Source organism: Nyctereutes procyonoides, unplaced genomic scaffold (genome assembly GCF_905146905.1).
Source record: "Nyctereutes procyonoides isolate TBG_1078 unplaced genomic scaffold, NYPRO_anot_genome, whole genome shotgun sequence".
NCBI lineage: Eukaryota > Metazoa > Chordata > Mammalia > Carnivora > Canidae > Nyctereutes > Nyctereutes procyonoides.
Window position 1 is genome coordinate 64,615,462 of NW_026575052.1, and position 27,031 is coordinate 64,642,492.

Consider the following 27,031-nt stretch of genomic DNA (forward strand, 5'->3'; position numbering starts at 1 on the left):
CTAAAGGATAAAATACAGCCTATAAGAACAGATGCTCAAGGTAAGCAGAAAGATGGAAATTCTAAGAACCAAAAATAAATTATAGAGATCAGAAACTCTGTAACAGAAATGAAGAATGTCTCTGATGTACTTATTAGTAACCTGTACACAGTAGAGGAAAGATATCTAAGCTAGAGGGTATATCAATAGGAACCTTCCAAACTGAAAAGCAAAGAGAAAGTAGATTGGAAAAAAACAGAACAGAATATCCAAAGGCTGTGGGACAACTACAAAAGATGTAACATATGCATAATGGGAATACAGAAAGAGAGAAAAAAAAGAAACAGAAGAAATGTTAAAATAATAATGATGAATATTTTCTTAAAATTAATGTCAGATGCCAAACCAAAGATGCAGGAGGCTCAGAGAACACTAAAACAGATAAATGGCAAAATAACTACACCTATGCATATCATTTTCAAGCTACAGAAAGAAAAAAAGAAAGAAAAATAAAATAATTCTGAAAGAAGCCAGAGGGGAAAATATCTTATTTATAGAGGAGAAAAGATAGCATTACATCCAACTTTTCTCCAGAAACCATGCAAACAAGAAGAAAATGAAGTAAAATATTTGAAATGTTAAGAGAAAAAAACCCTGGATTTTTTTTACCCTGAAAAATTACCCTTCAAAAGTGAAGGAAAACGGCCTTCTCAAGGCAAACAAAAACTGAGGGAATTTATTGACAATAATTCTGCTTTCAAAATATGTTAAAAAGAAGTTCTTCTAAAGAGGGAAATGATGTAAATCAGAAACTTGGATCCATATAATGAAATGAAGAGCAACAATATATATATACAATATATATGATATGTATATCAATCCATATGCTAGACCCCTTAAACTTACATAGTAACATATGCAAATTATATTTCAATAAAACTGGAAAAATATTTTAACTTTAAAAAACAAGAAATGAAGAGCAAGAGAAGGAGTAAGTGAAAGTAAAATAAAAAAATCTTACTTCTCTTATCCTAAGTTGATCTAACATGTAACAGCAAAATGACAATAGCAACACTGTATTTGACTATGTATATATATAACTTACCTTATTATGTACGTACATTTTATTTACACATACTGTGTGTGTCTGTGTGTGTGTATCAAATAACTATATGGCAACATTAATACAAAGAATGGAAAGGAAGAATTAGGGTTCTTTTGTTGTTTCTAAGGTGCTACATTACATGTGAAGTGCTACAGTGTTATTTGAAAGTGGGATGGGATTCGTTGTAAAAGTATACTGCAAACCCTGGGCCAACTGCTTAATAAAAGTTAAAAAGAAGTATATCCTAAGTATGGAGAAAAATACAGAATCACATAAAATAGTCAATACCAGGCAGAAAAAAGAGTGAAAGACAAAAATAAGTATAAAGAACAAAGGCAACAATGGAAAGTACTAACAAATATAATAGAACTGAATCTAATTATATCAACAATCACTTGGAACTTCAGTGGTCTAAATACACCAATTAAATTATAGATATTGTCAGAATGGACAAAAAAATCAAGACCCAACTTTATGTTGTTTGTAAGGCACACACTTTAAATATAAAGACACATATAGGATACAAGTAAGTGGATGGAGAATGATACCATGGTAACAGTGATCAAAAGACAACAGGAGTAGCCATATTAGTTTCAGACATAGCAGACTTCAGACTAAGAGGCAAGTTATCGGAAATAAAGAGGGGGCATTACATAATGTTAAGGGAGCCAATTCTCCAATAAGACATGATGATCCTTAACGTGTCTGTGCCTAACAACAGAGTGTTAGGCAAAAGCTAACAAAAATGCAAGGAGAAATAGATTAATCCCCTATTATGGTTGGAGACTTCAACACCTCTCTATCAGAAATGAACAGATCCAGCAGGCAAAAATCAATGGGGACATAATTGAACTCAACATCACCAATCAACTGGATATAATTGATATCCATAGACTGCTTCATCTAAGAACAATGGAAAGCACAATCTTCTCAAGCTCATATGGAACGTTCACCAAGATAGACCATAGTCTGGGCATGAAACACACTCTAACAAATTTTGAAAGACTAGAAATCATACAATGTTTGGTCTCAGACCACAATGGAATTAAACTAGAAATCAATAACAGATATCTGGAAAATCCCAAAGTATTAGGAGATTAAATGACATACTTCTAAACAACACATGGCTCAAAGCAGAAAACCCGAGACAAATTAATATTTTAAGTTAAATGCAAATGAAAATGCAACTTACCAAAATTTGTGGGATGTAGTGAAAGCAGTGCCTAGGGGGTAATTTATACCATCAAATACATAAATTAGAAAAGGAGAAAGATATAAGTAAACTAAGCTTCTCCCTTAGGAAAGTAGAAAAAGCGGAGCAAGTTAAATCCAAAGTAAGCAGAAGAAAAGAAATAATAATTAGATCAGAAATCAATGTAATTTAAAATATAAAATCAAAGGAAAATCAACAAAGCTATAAGCTAGGTCTTTGAAAAGATCAATATAACCAATAACCCTCTAGCCAGGCTAAATAAGACAAAAGTAGAGAGAACACACATTACTAATAAGATAAATGAAAGAAGGGATGTTATGACAGATACCATAGACATTAAAGGAATAATAAAGGAATATAACTCTAAGCCCATAAATTTGATAATGTAAGTGAAATGGACCAATTTCTTGAAAGACACAATCTGCCAAAACTAACTCAAGAAGAAAGAGGTAATTGGAGTAGGCCCGTATCTACTAAATAAATTGACAATTAATAACCTTCCAAAACAGTAAGCACAAAGTCCAGATGAGTTCACTTGTGAATTCTATCAAAGATTTAAGAAAGAAATTATACAAATTATCTACGTTCTCTTCCAGAAGATACAATAGAGGGAATAAGCCTTAACTCATCCTATGATACCAGCATTATCCTACTATCAAAACGAGACAAAGACAATACAAATTTAAAAAAAACCAAAACTATAGGTCAATACCTCTCATGCAGAAATCTTCAAAATATTTGTATATTGAATCCAACAATATATAAAAAGAATTATACACCACAATCAAGTATGATTTAGGTATGCAAGTCTAGTTCAACATCTGAAAATCAATTAATGTAATCCATTACATCTAAAAGCTACAGAAGAAAAAAAATCACATGATCATATCAATAGATGCAGAAAAAGAATTCAACAATATCCTACACTTATTCTTGATGGAAACTCTTAGTAAACTAGTAATAGAGAACTTCCTCAACTTTATAAATAATATCTACAAAAACCATACAGCTAAGATGGCGGAAGAGCAGGGTCCCCAAATCACCTGTCCCCACCAAATTACTTAGATAACCTTCAAACAATCCTGAAAATTTACGAATTCGGCCTGAGATGTAAAGAGAGACCAGCTGGAATGCTACAGTGAGAAGAGTCCGCGCTTCTATCAAGGTAGGAAGACGGGGAAAAAGAAATAAAGGAACAAAAGGCCTCCGAGGGGGAGGGGCCCCGCGAGAAGCTGGGCTGAGGCCGGGGCGAGTGTCCCCAGGACAGGAGAGCCCCGTCCCGGAGAAGCAGGAGCTGCACCAACCTTCCTGGGCGGAAAGGTGCTCGCAGGGAGTTGGAGCAGGACACAGGAGTGCGGGGATGCCCTCAGGCTCCCTGGGACACTACGACACCTGCGAGCGCAGGGGAGTGCGCCGAGCTCCCTAAGGGCTGCAGCGCGCACGGCGGGACCCACCGGAGCAGCTCGGAGGGGCTCGGGAGCGGCTCCAGGGAGGGAGCTGCGGGGCGGGAGCGCGAATCCCACAGCGCAGGCCCCGGAGCACAGGGCGCCGGGACACAGCCCAGGATCCGGCCTCCCCCGGGACAGGCAGAGGCCGGGAGGGCCCAGGACAGGAAGGACGCTCCTGCCGCGAGCTGAGCAGATCAGCGGCCCCCCGCTGCCTCGGAGAACCGAGAGCCCCGAGCCCCGTAGTTCCTGCGGAGGCTGAATCCAGGCTTCCAGAGTTGCCATAGCAACTGCGGCTGTTCCTCCTGGGGCCCCACGGGGTAAACAACCCCCGCTGAGCCCTGCAGCAGGCAGGGGCAGAGCAGCTCCCCCAAGTGCTAACACCTGAAAATCAGCACAGCAGGCCCCTCCCCCAGAAGACCAGCTGGACGGACCAGTGATACTCCCCCGTGTTCCAATACAACTTGTTTTTGGCCACTCCGCACTGAGCAAAATGACTAGAAGGAAAACCTCACCTCAAAAGAAAGAATCAGAAACAGCCCTCTCTCCCACAGAGTTACAAAATCTGGATTACACTTCAATGTCAGAAAGCCAATTCAGAAGCACTATTCTACAGCTACTGGTGGCTCTAGAAAAAAGCATTAAGGACTCACGAGACTTCATGACTGCAGAATTTAGATCCAATCAGGCAGAAATTAAAAATCAATTGAATGAGATGCAATCCAAACTAGAAGTCCTAACAACGAGGGTTAACGAGGTGGAAGAACGAGTGAGTGACATAGAAGACAAGTTAATGGCAAAGAGGGAAACTGAGGAAAAAAGAGACAGACAATTAAGGGACCATGAAGACAGATTAAGGCAAATAAATGACAGTCTAAGGAAGAAAAACCTACGTTTAATTGGGGTTCCCGAGGGCGCCGAAAGGGCCAGAGGGCCAGAATATGTATTTGAACAAATCCTAGCTGAAAACTTTCCCAATCTGGGAAGGGAAACAGGCATTCAGATCCAGGAAATAGAGAGATCCCCCCCTAAAATCAATAAAAACCGTTCAACACCTCGACATCTAATAGTGAAGCTTGCAAATTCCAAAGATAAAGAGAAGATCCTTAAAGCAGCAAGAGACAAGAAGTCCCTGACTTTCATGGGGAGGAATATTAGGGTAACAGCAGACCTCTCCAGAGAGACCTGGCAGGCCAGAAAGGGCTGGCAGGATATATTCAGGGTCCTAAATGAGAAGAACATGCAACCAAGAATATCCAGCAAGGCTCTCATTCAAAATGGAAGGAGAGATAAAGAGCTTCCAAGACAGGCAGGAACTGAAAGAATATGTGACCTCCAAACCAGCTCTGCAAGAAATTTTAAGGGGGACTCTTAAAACACCCCTTTAAGAAGAAGTTCAGTGGAACAATCCACAAAAACAAGGACTAAGTAGATATCATGATGACACTAAACTCATATCTGTCAATAGTAACTCTGAACGTGAATGGGCTTAATGACCCCATCAAAAGGCGCAGGGTTTCAGACTGGATAAAAAAGCAGGACCCATCTATTTGCTGTCTACAAGAGACTCATTTTAGACAGAAGGAAACCTACAACCTGAAAATAAAAGGTTGGAGAACCATTTACCATTCAAATGGTTCTCAAAATATACCCTAAAAACTATAGAACACTTCTGAAAGAAATTGAGGAAGACACAAAGAGATGGAAAAATATTCCATGCTCATGGATTGGCAGAATTAATATTGTGAAAATGTCAATGTTACCCAGGGCAATTTACACGTATAATGCAATCCCTATCAAAATACCATGGACTTTCTTCAGAGACTTAGAACAAATTATTTTAAGATTTGTGTGGAATCAGAAAAGACCCCAAACAGCCAGGGGAATTTTAAAAAAGAAAACCATATCTGGGGGCATCACAATGCCAGATTTCAGGTTGTACTACAAAGCTGTGGTCATCAAGACAGTGTGGTACTGGCACAAAAACAGACATATAGATCAATGGAACAGAACAGAGAACCCAGAAGTGGACCCTGAACTTTATGGTCAACTAATATACGATAAAGGAGGAAAGACGATCCACTGGAAGAAAAAGTCTCTTCAATAAATGGTGCTGGGAAAATTGGACATCCACATGCAGAAGAATGAAACTGGACCACTCTCTTGCACCATACACAAAGATAAACTCAAAATAGATGAAAGATCTAAATGTGAGACAAGATTCCATCAAAATCCCAGAGGAGAACTCAGGCAACACCCTTTTTGAACTTGGCCACAGTAACCGGAGAAGGAACAGTGTATGTTCTCATTCATTTGGGGAATATGAATAATAGTGAAAGGGAATATAAGGGAAGGGAGAAGAAATGTGTGAGAAATATCAGAAAGGGAGACAGAACATAAAGACTTCTAACTCTGGGAAATGAACTAGGGGTGGTGGAGGGGGAGGAGGGCGGGGGGTGGGGGGGAATGGGTGACGGGCACTGAGGGGTACACTTGACGGGATGAGCACTGGGTGTTATTCTGTATGTTGGTAAATTGAACACCAATAAAAATTAATTTATTAAAAAAAACCATTAAAAAAAAAACCATACAGCTAATATTATACTTAATGGTAAGAACTTTGAAGCTTTTTCATTAAGATTAGGAATAAGACAATGATGTCCCCTCTCACCACTGCTTTCTAAGATCATAACAGAAGTCCTAGCTAGGGGTGCCTGGGTGGCTCAGTGGGTTAAGCATCTGACTTCAGCTCAGGTCATGATCCCAGGGTCCTGGGATCGAGCCCCATGTCAGGCTCTCTGTTTAGTGAAGAGCCTGCTTCTCCCTTTCCTTCTCTCCTCCCCCTGTTCATTCTCTCTCTCTCTCTCTCTCTCTCTCTCTCACTAGCTCTCTATCTCAAAGAAATAAAATCTTAAAAAAATAGTAAGTCCTAGCTAATGGAATTAGACAAGGAAATTAAAGGTATATGGATTGGGAATAGAAGAATAAAACTATCTTGTTCACAGATGATATGATCATCTAAGTATAAAATCCAAAAGAATAAGCAAATGAACTCCTGAGACTAGATATAGCAAGGTTGCAGGATACAAAGAGAATATACAAGAGTCAATCATTGTCTCATATACCAGCAATGAATAAGTAGAATTTGACATTAAAAGCACAAATACCATTTACATTACCATCCTCCTTCCCAAAATGGAATATTTACAAATAAATCTAACAAAATATGTACAACTCTATTTGAGGAAAGCTAAAAAACAAACCTCTGATGAAAGATATCAAAGAACTAAATAAATGGAGCCATATCCCATGTTTATGGGTAGGAAAACTCAATACTGTTAAGATGTCATTGCTCTATAGATTCAGTGCAATCCCAGTCCAGTTCTCAGGAAGTCATTTTGTGGCTATCAACAAACAGAATCTAAAATGCATTTTGATGAGCAAAAGATGCAAAATAGCCAATACAATATTGAAGGAGAACAAAGTTGGAGAACTGACACTGCTCTACTTGAAGACTTACTATAAATCTGTAATCAAGACGGTATGGTGTTGGTGAAAGGATAAACAAATAATGGAGAAGAATTGAGAACCCAGAAATACACGCATATGAATATGGTCAACTGATCTTTGACATAGGTGCAAAGGTAATATAATGGAGAAAAGATAATCTCTTCAACAGTAATAATCTATTTACACTTTTCACAAAAATTAAGTCAAAACAGATCAGAAATTTACATGTATAACACAAACTACAAAACTTCTAGGTAACATAGAAGAAAGCCCATAGATGACCTGGGGTATGGTGATGACTTTTTAGATACAACATGAAAGGCATGATCCATGAAAGGAAGAATTGAAAATTAAAAATTAAAAATTTCTGCTCCATGAAAAACAATGTCCAGAGAATGAGAAGATAAGCCACAAACTGGAAAAAATATTTGCAAAAGATACGTCTGATAAAGGATGTTATCTGAAAAAGACAAAGAACACTTCAAACTTAATAATAAGAAAACAGCCCCATTAAAAAATGAGTCAAAGACCTTAATAGACACCTCACCAAAGAAGATATACAGATGGCAAATGAGCCTATGTAATGATATGCACCTGTTAGGAAGGCCCAAATTCAGGTCACTGATAGTATCAAATGGTGGTGAGATTGTGAAACTGTAGGAGCTTTCATTCATTGCTTGTGGGAATGCAAAAGAAAGTTGAAGGTGGCTGAGTCGTCTTATTCCCACTCACATCCAGGCTGCACTGGCATTACTGCCATACTCACCTGGGTCGGTGTACTGCTTTCACCCGGGATACTTTAATGGCTTTTGCCCTCAAGTTTCTTTTTCATTACAGCTCATTCTGCTCATTGCTAAAGACTGAAGTAAAAGTGTCATATTGAAATAGAATCTCTTCTTCCATTATTTTCCTAATAAAATACCAATAATTTGATATGCTATTTAAGCCTCTTCATTATCTGCCCCAAATTTACTCATCATTGAATCTCTCCATTTATGCTCCCATCTCGTGCTTTGTCACCCTCTCTGATTTTTCCCACTCATTTTCTTTCCCTTCCCCTATAATCCCTTTCACTATTTTTTATATTCCCCATATGAGTGAAACCATATGATTGTCCTTCTCCGATTGACTTATGGGCACTGAGGGGGGCACCTGATAGAATGAGCACTGGGTGTTATATGTTGGCAAATCAAACTCCAATAAAAAATATACAAAAACAAAACAAAACACAAACATTTATGCTCCAATTGGAGTAAATTGATAGTTGGTATCAATTTGAGCCAAGTCACTTCCAATATTGAGTCTTTCTCATGCTGTGTTCCTCTGCTGCAATGCTGCCTCCTTATAACCACTTAAAATTATACCTGTATTTAAGACCTTTCTTAACCATAACTCCCCCCATGAAGCTTTCTTTAACACCTTAGCTAGAAGAAACTTCTCTTTTTAACTCATTATTATTATTACTATTTTACCTCTTACAATTCTTATCATATGCTGTCATATACTACAGTTAATTGTTGAATGCTTTTATCTCCTTGATTGCATTGTTTCTTAAAGGCATGGATTATGTCAAAATAGTATCAATGTGTCATTTATAACTAATATTTAATAATTGCTACTAGGTGTTCACAGTGCTAACTGCTTTATACATGTTATCTAAATTAACATCCACAACCCCCATTTAAAGGAGAAACTATTAGGCATTGTATAACCATTTTACCAATGAGGACTGAGGCTTGTGGTGGTTACATAAACTTATCAAGCTTACACAGTAAGCCAGTGTTACAGCTAGAATTTGAACTCTGGTCCATGAAGGCAGGGTCATTATTTAATTCAGTGCTATATCCCCAAAACCTAGAAGAGTACCAGGCACGTGAAAGACACTTAATAAGTATTTGTTGAATAAACTAATAAATTGTATTTCTAAGATATAATCTCTTGAGTGTCATATAACTAGTAAATATTCTAATATTGTCATCCTTAAAAGTGAAGAAAAATGGTGGCTGTTGTAAACATTAGCTGAATAAATAATATTAACATTGCCCAAATACCTGTTGTTGACAACTAAAATGAAAAATGTTGACTTACAAGATATAAGCCGAATAATGAAAATATAATTTGTTGATTTCAAGGAATATTGATGGTTTGCAACGTAGCTATAATATATGGCAATATCAATCCACAGAAGTGCATTACAAGTCTTAATATCCTAGCTGCCATGATAACACCTATTGTCTAGATAGCAATTTCTAAATATTGTTCTTCAATAAAGAAACTGTATGTCTTTGAAGCATGGTTGATTCCAGGGCTGTAGCAGGGTAAATTCAGGATAATTTTGGAGCATATGATGTTATAAAGTAAGGAAATGCTCATAAAAGGATGGGAAATATTAAAAGAACACAGGAATGAACTGGAAAGAGTTCCCAACAGCTAAATATAGAACACATTGGGCAACAAATATAAACAAATATAGCAATGGATTATAGCCCTAAAGATAAAATAAATATCCATGAGTTCATACAGATAAAATATCCATGAGTTCATACAGATATAAGAAATTGAATAAATGAATGAGAAGAAACACCCTTTTTCCTAAAATTTTTTCTTATTTTAAGCCCAGTATATTTAATATACAGTGTTAGATTAGTTTCAGGTGTACAATATAGTGATTCAACAATTCTAGTCATTACTCAGTGCTCATCATGATAAGAGTACTCTTAATCTCCTTCACCTATTTCACCCATCCCCCCATCCACCTCCCCTCTGGTAACCATCTGTTTGTTCTTCATAGTTAAAAATCTGTTTGGTTTGTTTCCTTTTCTCATTGCTCATTTGTTTTGTTTCTTAAATTCCACATGTGGATGAAATCATATGGTATTTGTCTTTCTCCGACCGACATAATTTCACTAGCATTGTACTCTGTAGATCCATTAGTGTAGTTGCAAATGACAAGATTTCATTCTTTTTTATGGCTGAGTAATAATCTATTGTATATACATACCAGTTTTTTTAAATCCATCCATCTTTTGATGGACACTGGGCTACTTCTATAATGTGGCTATTGTAACTAATGCTGCAGTAAACAGAAGGGTACGTATATCTCTTTGAATTAGTGTTTTTACATTCTTTGGGTAAATATCCAGTAGTGACATTATGGGATCATATGGTAATTCTAATTTTAATGTTTAGAGGAAGCTTCCACAGTGGCTATACCAGTTTACATTTCCACTAACAGTGCATGAGGGTTCCTCTTTCTCCACATCCTCACCAACACTTGTTGTTTCTTGTGTTTTGATTTTAGACATTCTGATAGGTATGAGATGTGAGGCGATATCTCCTTGTAATTTTGATTTGCATTTTCCTGATGATGAGTGATGTCAAATATCTTTTCATGTGTCAGTTGGCCATATGTATGTCCTCTTTGGAGAAATTTCTGTTCATGTCTTCTGACCATTTTTAACCAGATTATTTGGTTTTTGGTGTTGAGTTGTAGTTCTTTATATATTTTGGATATTAACCCTTTATCAGATACATAATTTGCAAAGATCTTCTTCCATTCAGTATTTTGTCTTTTAGTTCTGTTGATTGTTTCCTTTGCTATGCAGAAGTCTTTTATTTTGATGTAGTCCCAATAATATATTTTTACATTTGTTTTTCCTGCCTCAGGAGGCATATCTAGAAAAAACGTTGCTATGGCCAATGTCAGAGAAGTGACTGCCTGTGCTCTCTTCTAGGATTTTTATGGCTTCAGGTCTTTTAGGTTTTTGAGCCATTTTGATTTTTTTTGACCCATTTTGACTTTATTTTTGTGCATGGTGTAAGAAAGTGGTCCAGTTTCATTCTTTTGCATGTAACTGTTAAGTTTTCTCAACACCATTGTTGAAAAGACTTTTTCCCAGTGGATATTCTTGCCTGCTTTATTGAAGATTAATTGACTATATAATCATGGGTTTATTTTTGGGATCTCTATTCTGTTCCACTGATCTATGTGTCTATTTTTCCAGTACCATACTGTTTAGATTTCTACAGCTCAGTAGGATAACTTGATACCTGGGATTGTGATATTTCCAGTCTTATTCTTCTTTTCGAAGATTGCTTTGGCTATTTGGAGTCTTTTGTGGCTCTATACAAACGTTAAGATTATTTCTATGGAATCACAAAATTTTAAGATTATTTGTTCTAGTTCTGTGAAAAATGCTGTTGGTATTTTGACAGATTGCATTAACAGACTGAGCCACCCAGGTGCCCTGATAAGGGTTGCATTAAATCTGTAGATTGCTTTGGGTAGTATGGACATTTTAATGATATTTGTTCTTCCAAACTATGAGCATGGGATGTCTTCCCATTTCTTTGTGTCATCTTCAGTTTCTTTCATCAGTGTTTTATAGTTTTCAGAGTACAGGCTTTTCACCTTCTTGGTATTTTATTATTTTTTGGTGCAATTGTAAAAATGGTTGTTTTCTTAATTTCTCTTTCTGCTGCTTTATTATTTGTGTATAGAAATGCAACAGATTTCTGCACATTGATTTTGTATCCCGAAATCTTACTGAATTCATTTATTAGTTCTAGTAGTTTTTTGGTGGGGTCTTCAGGGTTTTCTATGTATAGTATCATGTCATCTGCAAATAGTGACAGTGTTACTTGTTTCTTACCAGTTGGGTTACCTTTTTCTTTTTGTTGTCTGATTGCTGTGGTTAGAGCTTCCAGTCCTATGTTGAATAAAAGCTGTGAAAGTGGACATTCTTGTCTTATTCCTGAGCTTAGGGGAAAATCTCTTTCACCATTGTGTATGACATTAACTGTGGATTTCTCATGTATGGCCTTTATTATGTTGAGGTGTATTCTCTTTAAAACTACTTGGTTTAGGGTTTTCATCATGAATATAGGTTATACTTTGTCATATGGTTTTTCTGCATTTATTGGAATGATCACATGGTTTTTTATTCTTATTGATGTGATATATCATTTTGATTGATTTGGGATTGAACCACCTTGCATAAATCAATTCCACTTCATCATGTGTATGATTTTTTAAAATGTATTGTTGGATTCAGCTTGCTAATATTTTGTTGGGAATTTTTGCATCTATATTCATCAGAGATATTGCCTTACAGTTCTCTTTTTTTGGTAGTGTCTTTATCTGGAAGGCCGTAAGTCTAGATCTTGGATTATAGGATCAGAGGAGTGTGGAGTGCAAAAAGACCCTTGGAGAAGCCTTCCATGCATCCACATCACATTCAGGAGAGTAAAGTCAGGCCCAGAGAAGCTAAGTTACTAAAGTAACATTGTCATGGGAGAGCTGGTTCTAGAATTCACGGGTTTTATCTCTCCATTCACTTTTTTTTTTTTTTTAATGATAGTCACACACAGAGAGAGAGAGGCAGAGACACAGGCAGAGGGAGAAGCAGGCTCCATGCACCGGGAGCCTGACGTGGGATTCGATCCCGGGTCTCCAGGATCGCACCCTAGGCCAAAGGCAGGCGCTAAACCGCTGCGCCACCCAGGGATCCCCTCTCCATTCACTTTTACTTCCACTTTATGACACTGTTAGATTCAAGTCCAGGAACTCTGTCAGTTGACTTAATTAATTCCACTTAAACTAATTCATAAAATATTTTTACAAGTTAGATTGTATACTAAAATTTCTAATGTGTTTATAACGAAATTATGAAAATCTTGCTCAATAAGGAATATAATTTACTTCACAGGATAACTTGAGTAGCAGTTTGAGAAGTAGAAATAAACTTTGACTATAAGATTTGAATTTAGTTCAACTAAACTTCAAATCAATTTCAAGGAGCTCAAAGTTTGATTATGCATTATTCCCTTGGCTAAAGCCATCCTTTTATTTCTTCTTATGTGTAGGTTCTTTCTTGCTCGGATGTTTGCTTACACACACACACACACACACACACACACACACACACACAGCACTCCTTAAAACAGATAATGGGTCATTTTTTTTCCATTTGGTATAATTGTCTGAGATGGCTTCATGGTATAATCATCAGATATTACGGGCCTGAACAAGACAATGATCGTCTTGGCATTCAGCCCATGTCTTTCCCCAGTTTTTATTGCCTGCAAGATTTCTGTGAAACAAAACCTGCACTTCCCCTCCTCCACCCTCCAGTGTCTGGGCTATGCATTTAGCAGATGGTCTTGTTATACAATCATGTTTAACAGGATTAGGCTAGATCATTGAATTTTTAGGGATTTCTGACCATCACAGCTGTTTCTTCTCTGAAATGCTTTCACTCAATTAATGTATACAAGATACTCCTCTGGCCAACCCTCATTTTCCAATCAGCACCAACACAGAAACCTGAATACATCCATATTTTAAATAGGAAAAAGGATTTTGGTGCCAGAAATGAATATACTAATGACTCCTATTTATGTATATGTACCGATGAGAATATGAACTGTAAGAAATCTAAACAAATACTGAGTGGTGAAAGTAGATATTAAGAAAATTATTCTAAAAAAAAAAGAAAATTATTCTAAATATTATTTCTATAGTAGAATCTTTATATTTCTATAACTAAATCTCCTTATGTCTGTCCATTTTGCCATACTTTTCTTGGGTACACTGGATCAAAATTCTAGAATCATCCTTAACATCTCTTCCTTATTCCTTACTCTTAACTTTACTCCTTTACTTTCCATCATGGCCAGCCATTACTAAGTCTTGACAATTGTTCATTTACATTATTTCCTTCCTTTCAGTTGCCATCGTTATCACCTAGTTCAGGTCCAATTTGTATGAAAATAAATGCCCTCAACTGCCTTAGAGCTTAAGAAGGAAGAGCATTTTCCATTCTTGGCACCTTGTAAATCACAGTAGTGAGTAATAGGAGAAGTCCCTTATGCCTCGTCTCCCACTTAGGGGTGGGAGGTCAGATGGAGTGAGTAGTGGAACTGCACCATAGCAGGGCAGTAACCTCCTGATATTGGAAGCTTCTAGTGAGGGTGCAGCAATGGGAATTTTACGAGTGCTTCTCAAACTAACCGTCTCAGTTTCAGTGCTCATCTGGGGCGAGGGAAGCAAATATGGTATTGTAAATTAAGATTGGGGGCCATAGAAATTATATAAGCAAAAGAAAATAATGTCAACTAGTGTGCATAAGAAAAGAATACCTCCAAAATATAGTCTTGTTTTAAGACTTGATTGGAAAGCTGCCATTTATTAAACTATATTCTATGTAATTCCATTTTAACTTAAACCCATCATCTCATTTCATATTACATAAAAAATGCTATTTTGTCTCTTTTACCAACATACTCTAATTTTACAGATAAGGAAATTGAAGTTCAGAGAGATTAGGAAATTATCTTATGCTTATACAGCTAGGAAACAGTGGAGTCCAGTTTGAAACTCATTTTGTCCATCTCCAGAATCCAAGAATGCACCTTTTCAACATTTTATGTGGCCCAAATATGTCTGTGAAGTAAAGTAGCTTTGATTCTGTTTATGTCAATCAAGTGGATTTCCTTTTTTTCTAAGCCATTTTACAACATTTTGCAAAAATCTTTTCCCATCTTAGAAAGTGCAAACACACACAACCTAGTGAAGGAAATATTGTTAGCCCCATAATATCAGATAAGGAAATGGAAGCTCAGAGAAATCGAGTAATTTGTCCATTGCCACACAGCCCATCAGTGATGGATGGGGATCCTAACCTGGGTAGTCTGATTTCCCTTCCCTTGTTAGCACACTGCTAACTTTAATAGGTTATTCTTAACACTGGTTTGATGTTTCCCAAAAAGAAAGTAGAGTGTCATCTACCTTACTCTGTAAACCGTCTTGGAGTACACATACCTACACAAAAAAATACACATACACACAAATACTCATATAAATGTGAGTATATGTATGTGTGCATGAGAAATATTAAAAAATAATATTCTAGTGGATATGAACCATATTTCTCTTCTAGGCAGTAGATGGCATAGTAGTAATAATTGCTCTAATTGCAATAATGTTAGCAATATAATTGGTCCCATGCCTGCTTTTTGGTAGCATTTTTTTCCCCTAAGACAAGGAAACTAAGTGTCTGGTCCTGCTCAAATACAGAACATCTGTAACTTGCAGAAGAGGTCGTGTGACAAAAAGTAAATGTAAATCAAACCACCTTTTACATGTCTGTGCTTTTGATTATTTCAGGTACTAGGTGACCTGATTTTTAGTCAGTCTGGGAGATGAAACAGCTGTAATTCACAATAAATATACATCAAACATCACAATCAACCTTATTCTTTCTTCCTGCAAAAGGCAGCTGGCTTGTTTCAAAAACATGTTAAGAATACTTTCTGCTATCTGACCAATGGGGCAACATGTGCACCCCGCCATTAACATAGGTAGATTTCATAGCAGTGTGCCCAGGAGAGGGTAGATGGCAGGCCACAGACCAGGGGAAGCCAGCCCAGCTCTGCTTGCAGATATAGCTGGTGCCTAAAATGAGGTAAAAGTGTACACTTCAGGAATGGGAAAAGTAACCCCATCTCTTTGGGTAAGCACAGTTTTTCAAGTGTTTTCCATTTAATAGCAACTCCAAGGGGTTTGACTGAATTCAGTGCAGAATTTCAGATTCCTGTTCACTTGTACATTTGTCTTTCTATAAATTCTGCAGGTGACCAAGTAGTTAAAGTGGAGACTTGGGGGATTTTGTTTCTGATCTATTTCAAATGGAGGACCTGGAACAGGGCTAGATGTATGAATTTTAAAAGGTGGCCTTGACCCATCCTGTGTGGAGGAAACCTCTTGGTGTATGAATCTGCCCTCACTTGCCCTTCGGCTGGGCACAACCGGTATATAACTTGTAGCCCTGATCAGAATATTAGCTTGCCTTGGGGAAATTTGTCAGGAGAAATGGAGGTGCTTGTAGAAGAAGCTCCAGAGCTTATCTATTTTCCTTAGCTGATTCATTTAATTAAGACCAAATACTTACAAAATTCCTAAGGCCAACAGCATTTTTCTCACGATATGCTTTTAAAATTCATAAGCATAATGTTCAGCAACAATGCTTCAATTTTTTCAGATGTTATCATACTCCAAAAAAAGTTTTGCATTTAAAGACTTCAGTATTGGGGATCCCTGGGTGGCTCAGTGGTTTAGCGCCTGCCTTTGGCCCAGGGCGTGATCCTGGAGACCCGGGATCGAGTCCCACATCGGGCTCTCTGCATGGAGCCTGCTTCTCCCTCTGCCTGTGTCTCTGCCTTTCTCTCTCTGTATCTCTCATGAATAAATAAATAAAATATTAAAAAAAATAAAGACTTCAGTATTACAATACTCAGACTTTGTTGTAATTATTTAGCTGTCTTTCTCACCTGGAATGTCAACTCTGGGAAGGTGGTGACTGTGTATGCCTTGCCATCATTCCTCCAGCACAATTTCTAATACAGAGTAAATTCTAATATGTATTTTTTGACTGAATCAAGGAATGTCTTATTTATTTTTCTTTTGGACCTTGAAGTGAAAGGAACAAGCATAAAAATATCAATGAACAATTTAATTATTGTTGTTATTTCAATTTTTAGGACAAAATATTTTTCTTTTCAATTATTTTTCTTCACTTCTTGCTACAATTCTTTCCTAGGGCCATTTTGTTTTATTTTGTTTTGCAGGGGCATTATAGTGGATATTTACTGGGATACCTGCATAATCCACAAGTCACCTCCTACCTTGGAAAATGTCACCCTTTGCCTCAGAGCCTATAAGATTCCTTTCCCTAGGATTTGGGACTGAGGTAAATTGTAGACAGGCTCTTTGAGGAAAACTGTAATATGTGAACTCTGGAGCTGAGACACCACTGAGAGAAATGGGGGGCGGGGGGACGGGGAGCAGGCGTGGAAAGAAAAGTAGAGATGAGAGTAAGAGAGAGGAAGTCCTAACCTGACCAGCTAGTCCCTTCCAGAGGCCTGACATTCCTGTCATTAGGTTTCCTTGAGATATTCCTATACATTTATTTATTTATTTATTTGTTTGTTTATTTATTTATTTATTTTATTCCTATACCTTTAATATAAATCTCTCCCTTTATGGCTTAAGTCAGGTTAAGGTGGATTAATTCCTAACAAATGTGAGAATATATTTTAAATGCAAGTCAGCGAGGCATCATTTTCAATACACAGATAACTTCCAGGAAATGTAGAGCAGTGCATGAAAAATTAAATATTTTCAATGAGCCTTCCTTAATTTCTCCAGATGAGGCCAGAGCATGTATTATGCCCAAACATCCCCATGGCAGTAACCACACAGAGGAAACCTGGAGAAGAGCCCCTCGGGCTGGTTGGACAAACTTGTAAAGAATAAATGGAATGCCAGAGCCTAGCTAACAGGTGTCTGCCAAAAGAGAACCCTGTACATCTGACTAGTGTAGGCATGGAAAGCAAGCACAAAGACTCTAGAGCTGTGTTTCTCAAAGTAGGGTCCTGGGTAGGAGCATAAATCCCAGAACTCCATCTCAGACTCCATAAGCCAAATTATCTGAAGGGGTGCCGTGCATTCAACCTGTATTAAGAGACTCAATGGGTGACCAGCATGCACAGTGCTTCAGAATTTGCCACTCAGGGTCTGATGTGGAGCCCAGCAGCAGGGAAAAAACTTGGGAACTCGCTGGAAAGAAGGAATCTTCCCACTCCCTTGACCTATTGAGTCAGGATCTGGGCTCTAACAAGATGCCCAGTTGATTTGATGTTCATTAAAGGGGGAACCTAGTTCTAGATCATTAGCTCCCAGCTAGCTTGTACACTGGAATGATCCAGGTTACTTAACTATGTTACTCTGGTTTGAGCTCTACCCCTCCCCCCCCCCACCCAGAGATTCTGACTTTGGAGAGTCTGATTCTGAGTTTAGAGTATGACCTGAGCAGATGGATTAAAAGTCCACTGATGATCTCAATGTGCAGCCAACTTTGCGAACTCTGCTTATGGGGATGACTAGATACCCACTAGAAGAAAGTTAATCTGTGAAATAGATTTTGAAACTCATAGAAGCACAATAATCTAAAAGCAGAGTAACTTTGCTTTGGAAGAGCAGGACCCCAGAGAGAAAGAAAACTGATTCTTTTTAAGTTTCAAAAAGGTCTGGTTTGGGCAAATTACAAGACAGACCATGGGAGCCTTGGACATAGAGTTTTTAAAAATGAACTGTAGAGTTTGGAAAGCATTCTGCCCAGTAAACTTTGCAGGGGGATTGTAGGCGGGGAGAAGATTGCTATTTCCCAGACAAAACATTAGAAAACTGCAACCCTATTAGGCTAAAGCAATAAGATGTCTTGGTACAAAATTAGCGATAGCTAAAGGAATAATCTAGGGGGATAAATAATTTCAGAAACCTGAAAACCCAATCCGAAAGTATCTGAGTTCCAACTGTGGCATAGAAGCCCATGCTGAAAGTGGACCAGAAGATGCCAAAATAGGATGAGGCCAGGACACATGGAACTTTTGAGCAGTGGCGACTACAGGCCACAGGATTAACCATGGAAGCTCGAGTGACACATCAAAGACCAGGAGAGGCTGAGTTACCCTTCAGACAGGAGCTAGTAAAAATGGGTGATGCCTTGGAGGTGGATGCCCCTTTCTCGATCCCTGGACAACAGGCATGTCCTTTGCTACTCTGTTCCTTGAAAGAGTGGCCACAGAGGGAGGAAGGAGAAAGTCCTGAATTGAAATGAATGTTTACACAACTGAGATTAAGTCTGGATCTGGAAGCAACTGTGAGATTGTTTTTCCCCTTAATAGAAATAGAGGCTTCAGACAAGCCACATGGAACTTCTTAATAGAATAATGAGGAAAGTTACAGGTCCCATTCCTGAATTTTGCCTGTGAATTTCAAATCCACTCTACTAGTGAAAAGAATGTAGTTACCTGTCTGATAGGTGGTTTTCCTCTGCGTAGATCCTTGGGGACTTGGTGTCAATACTCATAAAGAGGTTTCTTTGAGTGGCATTTAAAAAAATTTTTTTTATTTGAATTCAATTCGCCAACATAGAGTAAAACACCCAGTGCTCATCCCATCAAGTGCTTTCCTTAGAGGAGTGGCATTCTTTTTGCAAAAAGATGAGGATCAAGGAAGATGTTACAGGATCATGAATCAGCAGACATCTATATTTTCACTCGACAGGCAGAACTGGAACCAGAACCCAAGTCTTCTAAGATGTACAGGCGAACTCTGAGTGCCTCAAGACCATCTTGAGGGATAAGAATTCAACTAGTGGCATTAATGGTTTTGCCTTAGTAAAGAACATTTACTTTACAGACAGATGGATAGACTGCATTAACTTCATTAGTTAGTATTAATTAAATCAGCCTCAGTAGATAAAGTTAACAAATGGCCTCAAATGACTTTTTCTGATTGTTAAGAAGGGATAAAAGAAGACATCTTTTAAAATAAGGGCACCTGGGTGGCTCAGTGGTCGAGCGTCTGCCTTTGGCTCAGTCTGTGATCCCAGGTTCCTGGGATTGAGTCCTACATCAGGCTCCACACCAGGAGCCTGCTTCACCCTCTGCCTATGTCTCTGCCTCTTTATGTCTCTCCTGAATAAATAAATAGATAAGATCTTTAAAAAAGAAGACATCATTAAGAGGCAACTAATTACCATTTACCTACTTGACCTTCTTTCTTCCCTGTCCTACTCCTGCTCCCCCACCACCACAACCCTCTGCCCACCCCCAGGAAGGAATATTCCTTGAGAGAAAAGTTGTTTCATGCTTCTCTCCTTCTTGGCTTTTGTTTCAGAGACTTCAAAAGAAGTTGATGAACTGCCTATGTGATTGATACATCCCTTACTTCCTTTACCTTGTGGAAGGTCCAGCCATTCTGTCTATCAAGTTCCCTGGTACAAAGGTGAGACTATGATAGGCATAATGAATGGCAATAACTTTCCAAAATAACTATTTCTCTAAAGTTGTAACCCGTGAGTTAAATTTCATGAATCATCCTGACATATTTTAGGAAGAAATCACAGGGAGGATTATTTAAAATAGAGTATATTATGAATGACACCCCTCCCCCCAGTAAAATAATCCCCACTAACCTCATTGATTGGATTAGTATAATTACCTAAGAAAATAAATTTAACTAGATGTTTTTAAAAATGTGGAAGACAGGATGTATTTGTATATAATATAATACTATATCTGCTTTGAGCACACTACAGTATCTATGTTAGTGTCATGAGAGATTTCTGGCAAATTTATGAGAATACATTGCTGTATCCTTTTTGCTTAATCCCAGAGGGGAAGAGAAGTGGAAGGATGAAATTAGTGATGTGTATTTTGGCAGTTTATTGGAATGTTGCCTCAAACCAAAAAAACTCTACATATGGAAAATACCCAATTAAGACAAGAGGGTGGAAAGAGACAAGGTTTTAATAAGTAGTTAAAGCTGTCAATTAACTATTAGTGATTTCTAAGTATTTATTGAAAACATCTTAAAATAACTAACATAAAAGTGATGATTGAACCATAGGATCAAGAAGTCCAATGTCTTCTGCTAAAAATCCTGGGATTACTGAAACAATCCTTGAAGACAAATTGTGTTTTCCGATGGCACACAAAGAACATGAATTATCCCGCTGTACTGTATAATTTCCATGAGACCTCAACATGAAGTAAGTAATCAAGAAGAGTTTACAACCTTTATTATAAACCAGTTCCTTTGGCTTCACTTAAAATATTCGATCTATTTTGAAAAAACCACAAACTATGGTGAAATACTTATGCTCCAAAAACATAAGAGCTCTATGACAGAAAATTTGAAGTTCATGAGTTAATTACTCGGAATTAAGAGATGGAGAGAGAACTACAGGGTTAAAATAAATTGCTCAAGCTGGCTCTGAGGCAAGCTGTCTTTATCAATGGAGAACAGCCCACTGAGGGGTTTTGAATAACAACTTTGGTTGCAAAGTTGACAAGTTGTAGGCCCAGTGTGGTTTTTCAAAAGCCATCTTGTCTTTCTAATACCCTCTCTTGGTGGGAAAAGCCGTGTTTATTTTGTCTTCCTTCATATTCTCGTGAAAGTCACTCAGGAGCCATGCATAAAAGCCATGTGCCATCCACTTGGCCTTCATGGTTAAAAAAGAACTGCATACACACAAGGCGCTGTCCTGAGAATGGGCTTCTATCTAGAAAGTGGGCTCCCTTGCAGGAAAGGAAAGAAACTCTTACCTGGGTAATCATTCCTGTCTATGTCTGAGTCTCCTCTTAGGGTAAAACCGAAGCCCGAAGGGATGGTCTGAGAGGCCCACATTCCCTGTAGAATTTGGGAAGGCTTCCTGTTTAAGCCATCTTTGTTCCCATTGTAAATGAGTACTTGGCCTCTTTGATCCTTGCCTGCGAAGGGTGCACCGATGGCAATGTCTGCAAACAGGGACATTTGAACATATTTTTTAAGTAAAGAAGAAGGTTTCAGAGGCAGAAATAAGTGCAAACAAAGAGCAGTGTCCTAGAATCCAAAGGGCGCATTAAGTTTTCTGTGAAAATTTCATAATACTGCAGCAACAATAAATTATTGGTTGTCTTTGATCCATCCAGCAAATATTTACTGAGGGACTGCTGTTTTTAGAAAGTTTATATTCCAGTACAGGTAGTCCACAATTTGAATAAAGAAACAATCAAGAAAAGATGGAGAGCTACACATTCTATATAGAAGAATCAAAAATATTAACATAGTGGATAATGGTTGTTATTTCTAGATTCGGTGTTGCTAAGGCTCATGTTGACATTGAAATCTGGGGACAAGATGAAACCAACTGTGTGAAATCAGAGGGAAGAGCACTCCAGGCTGAAGGAACTGGTGTGCCATGGTCCAAAGGTGGAAAGAACTTGTTCCATTGGAGGAGCAGGCAAAGGGTGGTCTACACCGGGAACTCAGTGAGCAACATGGAGAGCCAGCTCACACCACCAGACTGGGTAGAACAGGGGAGGCATCTCTGCAAAGTACTTACAAGTTTCTTATTAAAAGAAATCATCTCTTGAACAAAGATAATACGATGTCATGGTGACCTTGTCCCATGAGGTAGGCAGGACACACTGTACAGTGGAGGACATTGGGGAACCTAGAAAGAACCCTGTCACATGACCCTCACTTAAATATAGCACTCAAGGAAAATGAGCTTTCACACCTTGTGTTCATCAGGATTGTTCTAAACAACAGACACAAAGACTTGGTTCTACATAAAAAAGAGCACCAATGACACAGTAACATAACTGCTCACCCCAGTGGTTGATAGTTATGTGTCCTCATTTTGTCATTTATTTCTCTTTGCTCCTAAGTAAGTCTGCTAAGACTAAATAAATCATGAATTGAAATTTTTTGTATGATTTTTTATTGGAGTTTGATTTGCCAACATATAGTATAACACCCTGTGCTCATCCCGTCAAGTGCCCCCCTCAGTGTCTAACACCCAGTCACCCCATCCCCTGCCCACCTCCCTTTCCACTATCCCTTGTTCATTTCCCAGAGTTAGGAGTGTCTCATGTTCTGTCTCCCTCACTGATATTTCCCATTCATTTTCTCTCCTTTCCCCTATAATCCTTTTCACTATTTTTTATATTCCCCGAATGAACGAGACCATATAATGTTTGTCCTTCTCTGATTGACTTACTTTGCTCAGCATCATACACTCCAGTTCCATCCACATTGAAGCAAATGGTGGGTATTTGTCGTTTCTAATGGCTGAGTAATATCCCATTGTATACATAGACCACATCTTCTTTATCCAGTCATCTTTTGATGGACACCGAGGCTCCTTCCACAGTTTGGCTATTGTGGACATTGCTGCTATAAACATTGGCATGCAGATGTCTCAGTTTTTCACTGCATCTGTATCTTTGGGGTAAATCCCCAGCAGTGCAATTGCTGGGTCATAGGGTAGTTCTCTTTTTAACTCTTTAAGGAACCTCCACACAGTTTTCCAGAGTGGCTGCACCAGTTCACATTCCCACCAAGAGTGCAAGAGGGTTCCCCTTTCTCCACATCCTCTCCAACATTTGTTGTTTCCTGTCTTGTTAATTTTCCCCATTCTCACTGGTGTGAGGTGGTATCTCATTGTGGTTTTGATTTGTATTTCCCTGATGGCAAGTGATATGGAGCATTTTCTCATGTGCTTGTTGGCCATGTGTATGTCTTCCTCTGTGAAATGTCTGTTCATGTTTTTTGCCCATTTCATGATTGGATTTTTTAAAAAAAGATTTTATTTACTTATTTGACAGAGAGAGTGAGAGAGCACAAGCAGGGGGAGGGGCAGAGGGAGAGGGAGAAGCAGACTCCCTACTGAGCAGAGCACCAATGTAGGACTCAATCCCAGGACCCTGGGATCATGACCTGAGCAGAAGGCAGATGCTTAACTGACTGAGCCACACAGGCACCCCAATCATGAATTGATTTTGACTACATAATGAGGATCATATTCATATCATTTGACAAAAAAAATAAATCATCTCAAATCTCAGATCATTGTGGAAATTAAAGATAGTATCAAGTGACAAAGGGGGCCCCTCCTCCACCTTCTCTGTCAGCCCACATCTGTCCTGAGCTTCATCCCAGCTTGGCATTATTTTGCCCATTTTATACTTAAGGACACCAATGCTCAGAAAGGCAGAACCTCTTTATGTCATTAAAAATGTTCTCTCGGGAACCCTGGGTGGCGCAGCGGCTTAGCGCCTGCCTTTGGCCCAGGGCACAATCCCGGAGACCCGGGATTGCATCCCACGTGGGGCTCCCGGTGCATGGAGCCTGCTTCTTCCTCTGCCTATGTCTCTGCCTCTCTCTCTCTCTCTCTGTGTGACTATCATAAATAAATTTTAAAAAAATTTAAAAAAATTAAAAATGTTCTCTCTTAGCTTCCAAAAATATCATGAAGGGTTTGAGAAAAAAAAAGGCAAATAGAGGAAAATATGGTGGAAAAGATGACTTGCTAGATAACTTAGCATTATTTCACTTGATGCTCACAGGGCAGTTTTTGAAAGCAGCATTATCAGTGAAAGATGAACTTGTCTCTTTTTTTTATTCTTTTCCTGGAACCATGAGCTTTTAATATACATTTATGTTTTATGGCACTTTGAAAATTACTAACCATACATTTCTGAGATGTCTTTTTTCAAAGAAAACATAAAAGTACAATACCCCTTGCCAAAGGTACTAATGAATACTGATCCGATGCAAATACTCCCTAGGCTATTTTGTTGAAGCAAATTCCTTTAACTCCCTTGAACTTTAAGAAACTCACTTGCCTTGCTTCTTAACTTAAAGGTCCTGAAAGGGATGCTTGGGTGGCTTAGTGGTTGAGCATCTGTCTTTGACTCAGAATGTGATTCCAGGGTCCTGAGATTGAGTCCCACATTGGGCTTCCCCGCAGGGAGTCTGGTTCTTCCTCTGCCTGTCACGCTCTCTCTCTCTCTTTGCCTGTCTCTCTCTCTCTCTCAAATAAATAAATAAATTTTATATATATATATATATATATATATATATCCTAAAAATGTATGCAAAACTTGATGTGAACTTGCATGCATGTTTTTATGAGGAGAGCATACCTGCAAGACATTCATAAATTCCTCGCTTAAAGAATCATAATCCTCAACTAAGAATTTAATGCTACTTTACTGCAAACAGTGAAGTTGCCTTTAAGCTCAAGTTTTACAGACCAATTAAAATTCAGCATAACCAATTTCTTGCAAGACACATCTATGAGGGCAAAGGAAACAAAAGCAAAAATAAACTACTGGGACTTCATCAATATGAAAAGCTTCTGCATAGCGAAGGGAACAATCAACAAAACTAAAAGACAACCTATAGAACCGGAGAAGATATTTGCAAATGACATACTGGATAAAGGGCTAGTATCCAAGATCTATAAGGAACTTATCAAACTCAACACCCAAGAAACAAACAATCCAGTCATGAAATGGACAGAAGACATGAGCTGACATTTCTCCAAAGAAGACCTACACATGGTGAATAAGCACACGAATAAATGCTCCACATCACTTGCCATCAGGGAAATACAAATCAAAACCACAATGAGATACCACTTTACATCGGTGACAAATGGCTAAAATTAACAAGACAGGAAACAACAGATGTTGGAGACGATCTGGAGAAAGGGTTCCTCCTTTGCTCTATTGGTGGGAACACAAGCTGGTGCAGTGACTCTGGAAAACAGTGTGGAGTTTCCTCAAAAATTTAAAAATAGCAATTGCACTACTGGGTGTTTACCCTAAAGATACAGATGTAGTGAAACGATGGGACCCCTGCACCCCAATGTTCACAGCAGCAATGTCCACAATAGCCAAACTGTGGAAGGAGTCATGATGTCCTTCGACAGATGAATGGATAAAGAAGAGGTGGTATATATCTGGAATATTACTCAGCCATCAGAAAGGCTGAATACCTACAACTTGCTTTGATGTGGATGGAACTGGAGGGGATGATGCTGAGTGAAATAAGTCAGCTGGAGAAGAACAATCATCATATGGTTTCACTCATATGTGGAGTATAAGCAATAGTGAAAGGGACCATAAGGGAAAGGAGGGGAACTGAGTAGGGAAAAATTAGAGATGAAGACAAACCATGAGAGACTCCTAACCCTGGGAAACAAACAAGGGGTTGCAGAAGGGGAGGTGGGTGTGGGGATGGGGTAACTGGGTGAAGGGCACTAAGGACGGCATGTGATGAAATAAGCACTGGGTGTTATACTATATGTTGGCAAATTGAATTTAAATAATTTTTTTTTAAAATTCAGCATAACCTATACATAGTCCATGTGGGTTAATCATAAGGCACTATACTTGTCCATATGTTAACATGTCTTTTTATTTGTCTTGACTCTGTACACACAGAAGGCTCTCTTGTTTTCTTTGAGCCACTAAATCAAATCAATTTAAAAACAAATTGCTGGGCAGCCCCAGTGGCTCAGCGGTTTAGTGCCACCTTCAGCCCGGGGCGTGATGTCCCATGTCGGGCTTCCTGCATGGAGCCTACTTCTCCCTCTGCTTGTGTCTCTGCCTCTCTCTCTCTCCCAGTGTCTTTCATGAATAAATAAATAAAATCTTAAAAAAAATAAAGAATAAAAATAAAAACAAATTGCTGCCTTTATTTAGAGCTGTTATATGACACCATATGTAAACTTTAAACTGCCTTGAGGTTTTTGCTAATTTATTAACAGCCAGTAATGGTAGCTATACCACACACACCACTGCAAATACTTTAAGATGTCATTGTTTTGGGAATCCCTGGGTGGCTCAGCAGTTTAGCACTGCCCAGGGCATGGTTCTGGAGTCCCAGGATCGAGTCCCACATCAGACTCCCTGTGTGGAGCCTGCTTCTTCCTCTGCTTCTCCCTCTGCCTGTGTCTCTGCACCCCTCCCCTTTCGCTGTCTCTCTCATGAACGATAAATCGGGTCTTTAAAAAAAAGATGTCATTTTTTCTTTCTATAGAGCAAAATATGAATTATGACAAATAAACTATTTCCATGTATTGGTATCAATTACCATTGTATCCATCTTGGTTCAGGTCTCCTAAGTGAGCCACAGCACTACCGAATCTCCCGAAGACCTCAGTGCCGGCCAGGATCTGTGGGTCCCTGAAGACAAGTGCGTTCTCTTGCAAATACAGGTAAACTTGCCCTACTTCCCTAGGGCTGCTCTCAAATTCACGTTCCATAAAGAGAGGTGCCCCAATCAATACGTCATCCATTCTGTAGGGAACAAAGAGGGAGGTCAGAGCACTGAGAGACATGCGATTCTTTTGGGGTACACTTTTAATTAATTGGATT

At 38.5% G+C, this 27,031-nt stretch overlaps 1 protein-coding gene across 1 annotated transcript in view; it reads right to left on the minus strand.

The window, feature by feature from the left end:
• Positions 1-27,031, minus strand: part of ITGA8 (integrin subunit alpha 8) — a 171,830-nt gene that overhangs the window by 86,801 nt on the left and 57,998 nt on the right. Inside the window, exons 12-13 of the mRNA XM_055332378.1 lie at positions 26,748-26,953; positions 21,425-21,616 (exon numbers count right to left, since the gene is read on the minus strand). Coding sequence (XP_055188353.1) covers positions 21,425-21,616; positions 26,748-26,953 — 398 coding nt within the window. The remainder of the gene's footprint in view (positions 1-21,424; positions 21,617-26,747; positions 26,954-27,031) is intronic.